The 8,920-nt window shown below is 39.7% G+C and overlaps 1 protein-coding gene across 1 annotated transcript; it reads right to left on the reverse strand.

The window, feature by feature from the left end:
- Window positions 1–4,004: 4,004 nt before the first annotated feature.
- LOC101346947 (interleukin-22-like) lies at window positions 4,005–8,920 on the reverse strand. Its single transcript, XM_004386419.1, has 5 exons — window positions 8,735–8,920; window positions 8,161–8,226; window positions 7,907–8,050; window positions 6,697–6,762; window positions 4,005–4,082 (listed from the first exon to the last, which is right to left on the reverse strand). The coding sequence occupies exons 1-5, from the start codon at window positions 8,918–8,920 to the stop codon at window positions 4,005–4,007; spliced, it is 540 nt and encodes a 179-aa protein (XP_004386476.1).

Below are 8,920 nucleotides of genomic sequence, written 5' to 3' on the forward strand. Positions count from 1 at the left end.
CTTTTGTTCTCCTTTGCTCAATCTTCCTTCTGTTCCCACCTCTAAAGTTTGGAGAGCCTGGAAGATCAGACCCCAGATCTCTTCTCCTCTGTGCACACTAATTCCTCAGGTGGAAGAATTGTTACGAATATTGGTGGAAAAAATGGGCTTTAAAGAAGGATTTAAGTTTGAATCTAGGCTCTGCCATTTATCGAACAAGTTACATAACTTATTGTGCATTAGTTTTCTCACATGTAAAATAAAGATAATAATATTACTTACCTTTTGGAGTTGTTATGAGGATGAAATAGTTATTTCATGTAGATTGTTTAGAACAATGCTTAGCAGTTTACTCAACAAATGTTGGCTAATATTTTTATTATTATGTTATCTGAATGGTGTAACCTATTCTTTGATGACTCCCAAACATATCTCTAGTTCTAGCTGTTGCCCAAATTCTGAAAGAGTGTATTTTAACTCCCTATTCAAAATTGCCCTTAGAGATGTAACAGTTATCTCAAGCTTAAAGTGTTCATAACACAACTTTTGATCTTTTGTCCCTCAAATCCAGCTTTCTACAAGCATTACCTATCTTGGTAAATGCTTAGTAGATTCACCCAAATGGCAAAGCCAAAATCTTGAGAAGCATTCTTGATTCCTTTCTTCACATACCACAATCCAGCAGAAGTCCTATCAGCTCCACCGTCAAAATGAATCCCAAATCTGACCATTTCCCACCACTCCCACTATTATTACCTCGCAAAAGCAATCATCATCTCTTCTCTGTACTATTGCATTGGCCTTGCTTCTATTCTTTCCTCTCCTAGACTTACTCTCCACCCAACAGCCAAAGTAATCTATATAAAATATGAGTAGGATCAGGACTTTCCCACACCCAAAACCCTCCAGTGGCCTTGCATCAACCTTAAACAAGATCCAAAGTCCTATCCTGGCCTACAAAGCCCTACATGTCCTTCTCCTGACCAACCCTCTGGCTTCATCTTCATCTTTGGCCCTCACTTACCCTGCTTCAGCCCTGACCTCCTTGCTATTACTTGAACACTTTGAACATGCAAGCTTATCCCTATCTTAGGGAGTATCTCTTGTTGTAGGCCCAGATAGTCACATAGTCCACGTCCTCACTCCACTTAGGTTTCTGCTACTCAGAGAGACCTTCCCTGATCTCTCTCTATAAATAATAATCCCCCATCAAGTTAGATCTCCATGACTTGCTTTGTTTGTCTTCATAGTACTTATCAGTATGTGTTATTATACAGTATTATATTTATCTGCTATATTTACATGAGAATGTAAGTTTCATGAGGAACAGGAGCTTTTTTCACCACCATGTACCCTGGAATAAAGTTGGCACTTGGTAAGTATATACTTAAAATTAAATGAGTGATCAAAGTAAGTAAACAAATTATTTCACATGTGCAAAGTACTACAAAGAAAAATTAAGTGGGTTAATGGGAGTGGGAGGGGTGTGGAGAAATGGTGAGAAGGATATTTTTGGTAGAATGGCCAGGGAAGTTCTCTCTAAGGGGGTAACATTGGAGCAAGGATCTGAATGAAGGAAGAGAGAGATCATGAAATGCCTGCAGGAAGAGTGTTCTCAGCATAGGGAACAGTGAGTGCAACAACTGCTAGGCAGGGACAGGCCTGGGGTGCGTGAGGATCAGCAAAGATGTCAGTGTGGCTGCAGCATATGGAGCAAGGAGAAGGGTGGTAGGAGAGGAGACCGATGAGGAGACAGGGGACACGATAAGAGCTTTGGATGTCATTCTTAACATGAAGGGAAGCCATTGGGGGAGCAGAGAAATGCCATAATCTAATGTTTTTGTTTTTTAAGTCTACTGTAGCTGATGGGTTGGAAATAGACAGTAGGAGGACATTAAAAGCTACTGCAGTATTCAGAGGAGAGATAAGAGTGGCTTGAGTACGAGAGCCATTGAAGATGTGAGAAATGGGCAAATTCAGCCTTTATTTTGAAGTTAAAACTGACAGAATTCCTGACTCATTCAATGTGCAGAGTTGGGGAAGGAAAAGCCAAGGTTATTACAACTGTTTTTGAAATATATCTGACATTATGTAAAGGTCTTAAAAATCTCTTAGAAAATACCCCCAATTTAGGGGATAAGACTTCTCCCACTTATGACTCAGTTTCCAGAAGATTGGTCAAAAGCAGGTACAATGCCAAGTTTTGCTCATGTCATTACACTGAGACACATTTGGAAGAAGAGAAGAAAGAGTCCTAAACACAAACGTATCCCAGAAATCGTCAAAATTCTTTGATGTCTGAGCATATAGCATTTTGGGGACTCAAATCCAGAGGTATTGACTCCACTTTATCCATGAGTGAACCTGTATCTTACATGATATGTGCTCATCAATGAGATTGTCTTAGCACCAGGCTTGACATAATTCTTGGCAAACAGAAACTTTACAGTCTTAGAAACGCCATGGCGAGTAGTGAGTGGCAACTGGAGAACAACTGGGGAGTGGCCTGTAGAATAAACCCATGGTTTCTGATTATTTGAAGAAGGAAACACTTTAGACAGCTTAGCATTGATTTTCACCATCTATGAATAGACCTACACAATCTCTTGAAGCCCTTTCCCCCAAGGAACCACTATTCATCTGCCCATATCTCCTTGGTAGGACTAGTCCAACCTTTGTCCTTACCATTGCGCTCTCTTCTCTGTACCACTGTACAGATATACAACTTTATCTCTCTCAGTGTGTTTCATAATATCATGCCTATCTTCCACCCACAAGACTTCTCATCAGTGCTAAGCTCCACTATTAGAGAAGACTCCTAAAACACAGTCAAAAACCAAACCTAAACCCATTGCCATCCAGTCAGTTCCAACTCATAGCGACCCTATAGGACAGAGTAGAACTGCCCCAAAGGGTTTCCAAACAGCAGCTGGTGGTTTCGAACTGCCAGCTTTTTTTGGTGAGCAGCCGTAGCTCTTAACCACAGCTCCCCATTATCTTATTGCCTGACTTACGGAAACAATGGGGATTGCCTCCACTATTAGGCTAACTAGAACTAAAGCAGTTCATCTACCGCAATAGAGGCTGCACGTATTTCTCCTGAGTTATATCACCCCTTTCTTTTATCTACAAACTGCTAATGATGCAAATGGATTCTTTTTAATTTCTTACCTTTCAATTTCAGAGTTACATGCTGAATCAACTTGATAGACCTATATAGGCAATATAGTAAAGAGCCTTGAAATCAGAAAGACCTGGTTCAATAAGGGTCAACTACTTAAAGTTAAACAATGTGTCTCTGATTCAATTTTCTCTTCTTCAAATGGGGATAATAGTAATACCTACTTCATTTGCTTATACTGAAGAATAAAGTCATTTATATGAGTTTCTTGACCCAGTTACCAAATGGGAATGCTTAGATGATGACGATGAGGAGGATTTTGAAGGGAAAAAAATCACAAAGCTGCAAGATTTAGGAAATTAGAGTATTTATTGAGGTCAAATAACTATATCGCCATAATTATTGTCATAAATATTAATAATAGTCTTAAAATCAAGTAGTAATATCATATATTTCTATAAATAAATTCATATTAGTAAAATTCCATAAATACAATATATACTTATAACAATAAATTAATAAATATAAGGCATTTGTCACATGGAAGCATGAAGTAATTTAAGGTTTTTTTTTTTTGTTTGTTTTTCCCCTAAAGGAATGGGAAGTAATCTTTTTGGTAAGAATAGACAATTGCTTAAAAAAAGAAACATTTTCTGTGTGTAAGATACCAGTTAAAATAAAATGTTATCAATAAATTCCTTTATGCTTGAAAGGTCCACTTTCTAGTCAGGCAAAAGTGACATTATTTTCCTCTTAAAGCTAAGCAGAGGATCATATGGAATCCACTCATTATGGTGGAGTTTGACTTCCCATTTTCCTTTAGGTTAAAAAAAAAATTGTGCATCTTATTGTTATTTCTAACAGGCAAGAAGGGCTGGTCACTCATTTTCCAGCTTTGCTCTGGTCAAACACAGGCATTCCTCAGGGCCATGAACAGCAAATCCAGTTCTCCAATTGCTTTAATTCCTCCACTTTCTCCAAGCTGTGAAATAAGAACACGAAAGTAATTGAGCATTTTAACCATGTTTTCCAAAGAGAACAAACTAGAGTGAAACTGCATGATTAAGTTTCTGGAGACACAAATCAAGTTTTAGCCTTTTGAAAAAGACTGTAATAACAGTATAATAAGGCTTTTAGCAAGAGTATAATAGGACTTGCCAAAGACCTTAAAACTTGTTGTTGGAACTGAGCGAGCACCAGCAGGCATCCTCTCAACTGTACCTCACACAGATGAAGCTGTTTAAAACCTAGGCAGAGGGTTGGCCACCCCGTTCCTCACTAAAGCAAACATATCAAAGTTGTGCTGGGACTTGGGGATCCCGAATGCCATCCATATGTCTTGCCCTGTGTCATAGTGCCACAACTGTCAATGACCAGTTATTTATAACAACTCAGCTCAAACAGCCTAAATCAAAATCACACATTTACCAACTTTAGCTTTACTTGTGCTCACCTTCTTGACAAAAAAAAAGTTTCACTTTCATGGGAAAAATACCAAATAAGTCCTTTCCAGTTGCTTTAATTAATAGAACGTCAGATACAGGTCCTAACACCCAGTCCCTTTCTCCTCCTTTCAAGTGGTGTGCAGATGAGGCTCTCAAACTCAATGGGACAGAGAAACCAAATTCAAACTCAAAGCACCCTCCACTGAAATTCATCTATTAAATTTGCTATAGATTATTTTGTTAAAAATCATAAATCACCATTGTCCCATATACTGTGGTCTCCTTTCTATCCCTCCTTTCTTCCACCACCCCACTTTTCCATGCTTCCTTTGACATAGTGACAAAGGATATTTTTTATATCTCAGACTCCCAAGACTATAAAGAATTTTGAAGCTCACCTTGCCCTGCTCTCATACACTCTACTGCAGCCTGCTCTCCCTTTTGTCTCCAGTGATGGGGAACTAATACCTCCCAAGACTGCCCCCCCCGCCCCCACTTCAGACCAGTTGAGCTTTCTCTGGATAACTTTCTTCTCTTGCATGTGCTTTCTGGGGCTCCAGAAAAAAAGCACAATCACTCTTCCACATGGCAAATGTGAGAGTTGATTCTCTGCAAAATGGGTTAAAGGTTTTAAAATCTCTCTTTACCCATACAGATCACCATCAGATTTTTCTCACTTCATGGTTATAAAGATTGTTGTCTGACATCGGGGATAATTTTAAGCAAAAAGTACAAAACACTTCTTGGCTATGGCATACTAATGTTCAGCCCTCCGCATCTAAGCAATAGTTCTAAAACTAGGGAATTGTTCTTCATAATGAAAAACTGCAAAGCCTTCAGTTATCAAAGGAAGAAACAATTATGTTTGTGAAATTATACTTGGGAAGAAATTCTTAAAAATATAATTTTATATATATATATATATATATCAAGATCAAAAAAAGAGAGAAATGAGGTTAAGTTTGATACTGAAAATTCCATCAACTAGAGCCTGCATAGTTCTGAGAGTTTAATTGTACCTGCTTGCAGGAGCATCACTTTCTCACCTACTGATCATTCCTCAGAGTCCCTGAGTGGTGCAAACAGCTAACAGGCTTAAATGAAAGGTTGGAGGTTCATGTCCACCCAGAGGCACCTCTGAAGAAAGGCCAGGAGATCTACCTCTGAAAAATCAGCCATCTAAAGCCCGATGGAGCACACACGTGGGGTTGCCATGAATTAGGATTGACTACAGGGCAACTGGTTTAATCATTCCTCTGGATTTTGGGTGAGTCACAACAGGTAGTTTAAGACTTTTGATGTTGAGCCTTATCCCTCACTAGACCACCTAAGAGAATCATTCAATATAGAAACATTTACTGGTCCATGATAGATAGATGCTCAATAGAGATTTGTTGAGGGAAGGAGCGAGGAAACCAGAAAGAGAAAGAGAGACGAAGACACAAATGATTAACAATTCAGATTTCCTTCTCACTCAAATAAAGCAATCTTTGCTAATGTTTTCACTCTATTTAAAACTCTGAAAAAAAAAATCAGAATTTGTTTTCATTCTTGCTTATACACAGAAACCCATTGCTGTTGGGCATCATGTTAGCATAATTAAATGTAAGTTTCGATCATTTCAGAAAATTTCCCTATGTGCAACTCCAGCTGTTTTGTTCTTACTCTTCTAAGTTTATTTCTCCAAATTTTAAATCATTAAATTAATGTTTTTAAAAATCACTTCAAAATAAATTTCCCTCAGGCACTTTTCTAGTTTTTAACAAGTTTTTCTCACATTACATGAGTCAATAGGAAACTGAAATTCCCCTAAGAATTAATAATACTAAAACTAGTATGTCTTGCTACTGGGAAAAAGTGCTGGTCTAGAATTCAGGAGATCTGTGTTCTAGCCCTGGCTCTGTCACTGGCCATTTGAGATCATGGGGTAATGAGACTAGATGACCTAAGTTCCCAGCAACTGCTAGAATTCTATGATTTCGAAATTTAGAATTTGATTTATAGATATATAGACATATATATACCTATGCACTTAAATGATCACTCTGATGGTAGAAGAATAAAACAGAAATCACAGAGTAAAAAAAGGAAAGAAAGACAACATTTGTCTCTCCTATTTAACAACTTAGCATTAATAGTTATCAGTAGTACCTTTTTCACTGTGTCCTTCAGCTTTTGCACATTTCTCTGGATATGCTGGTCATCACCCTGAATGTGCTACAAAATGAAAACAAGAGGAACTATTTTAATGCGGTTATGCTGAAGCTTAATGAAACTCAGCCTCTCTATATGGGGCATGTTACAATTCACCTGGGATGAAAGCTTCTAGTAATTTTACCCACAGTGACCTAGATTCCACCAATGACCTAGATTTCCTGGGCTCTTGAATTCCCTTGGACACCAAAATCCAGTCACTTCCCTTACATGGGACCTCTCTTCAACTTTAGGAAACCCTACTGAGGTTTCAGTTTGTGGAAAAAGTTGAGCAGTTTATACAAATTCCCTCAGGAATAAAACCCAGATTGTACCGCATCAAAAACATGCCTTCAGAACAAGAAAAGTACTTAAACATCATGCGTGAACAGTAGCCCCGCTATGATAAATACTAGGTGCCCGTTCCACTCAAAACTTTTCTCAGAGTGTTACATGTTCAGAGGCATCAAGTTCACACACCTCTGTGACTCTGTCACTTCCCATGACATCAAAAGGGACAGCAGTGTCTGCACACTCACCCTGAGCATTAAACCTTCCCACTTTCCTCTTTTTCACTTTCTTTTTGTTTCCCATCCCCCTCCCCCAACAACTTTAACTCAGTTTGTCCATTTCGTCAACTAGGCTTTTTGCCTTAAAGTTCCTAACACTTTCCTCATCACACATAACCTGAGTTGCCATTTTCTAGGGACAAGTTAAGCTTTCATGTACCCGTTTTTTTAGACCTTGTTCACCACCATAAACTCAAAATGTGACTCCTAGCAAAAACAAATAAGCACTCTCTTATTCCAAATGACTTTTGGCAATAATATTACTGAGGCACCTCTTACTGCCAATATCCCGGGAGTAGAGGGGACAGAAGAGGAGGAGGGGAAGAGTGGGGGTTAAGGTAGAGAAAACCAAAAACCAAACCTACTGCCATCCAGTCAATTCCGCCTCATAGTGACCCTATAAGACAGAGTAGAATTGCCCCATAGGGTTTCCAAGGAGCGCCTGATGAACTCAAACTGCAGATGTTTTGGTTAGCAGCCGTAGCTCTAAACCACTAGGCCACCAGGCTTTCCATGAGAAGGGGGCTTCAAATGGAAGAAGGGGAGAAGTAAGGAAAGCAGCTAGGAATGGGTGGACTTGGGCTGAGAGGAGAACTTACGCATTGGCTTAGCTTGTTGCTGAGTCTGTCCAGAAAGGGCACCACCTCCTGCATATAGGGCTGGAATCTATCGGACTGGGGAAGCAGCACTTCTTCAAGAGTGAAGTTTAGCACCAGCTTCATCAGATAGCAGCGCTCACTCATCTGCAGAGCAAAAGTTAAACAGCAGGGGTCACAAAAGGCAGACATCCAGAAGACCCAACCATCATCACCACCCTTCAAATAACCACAGCTGGCACCCTGACTAGGCTTACATGGACTCCGTGGAACAGTTTCTCCCCAATAAGACGAACATCAGTGTTGTTATCTGCGAAACTGGCCTGGAAAAGAAGAAAAGACTAAGTACTTGGACACTGAGGAGATAGAAGAAAAGTCTGTAAATAGAGATGTACCCCAGCCCCTCTGCCCAGAGGAATCCCATGAAGACCAAAGAAGGAATTCAGATGTGTACATGAGTTTAATAGAATGTGCCAAGGCGTGAAGGGAAAAAGAAATCATTAGATGGGCTACCAAATAGCTCCTCTTTGAGTAAAACTCAATGTTCTGTATCCTAAAGACCAAAATGAAAGATCCTCTGGTAAAACTAGCTCCTCAAAGAGGGCGGCTGGTGTATTTGAACTGCCAACAGTTTTTGGTTATCAGCCAAGCTCTTAATCACTGCACCTCCAGGGCTCCAAAGAATCTATAAAAACACAAGGAAAACTACTGCAGTCTACCAGTGGGTATAAGTGTTCGGTATTTGAAGACCTTAGAAATCCTCTGAAGAAAATTGTACAAACTATTTAGATTGAAGTAAATAAAATGAGAAAGAGAGATTGAGACAAGTACCTCCTTAGCCAGCATGAAGGTGCGGTTGGTGATATAGGGCTGCTGGAAGTTCGCCTTGTCGAGCCTGCAGTGGGAGCTGATGGGCACAGCTGCCCCTTCCTGAACTGAAAGGGCAATGAGCAGGAGGCAGCCAGCAACCAGAGTCCCCACAAGGGAAGTGCTCACAGACTTCTGTAGGGTGGCCAT

This window comes from Trichechus manatus, unplaced genomic scaffold (genome assembly GCF_000243295.1).
Source record: "Trichechus manatus latirostris isolate Lorelei unplaced genomic scaffold, TriManLat1.0 scaffold00164, whole genome shotgun sequence".
NCBI classification, from domain to species: Eukaryota; Metazoa; Chordata; class Mammalia; order Sirenia; family Trichechidae; genus Trichechus; species Trichechus manatus.

Bases quoted from the DNA above. Each gene is read 5' to 3' on its own strand.
- LOC101346947 (XM_004386419.1), bottom strand. From the start codon at position 8,920: ATGGCCACCCTACAGAAGTCTGTGAGCACTTCCCTTGTGGGGACTCTG. The intron at 8,051-8,160 runs GTAAGCCTAGTC...TTTGCTCTGCAG, and splicing joins AACTGTTCCACGGAGTCCAT to ATGAGTGAGCGCTGCTATCT. The intron at 6,763-7,906 runs GTAAGTTCTCCT...TTCATTTTGTAG, and splicing joins GCAACAAGCTAAGCCAATGC to CACATTCAGGGTGATGACCA.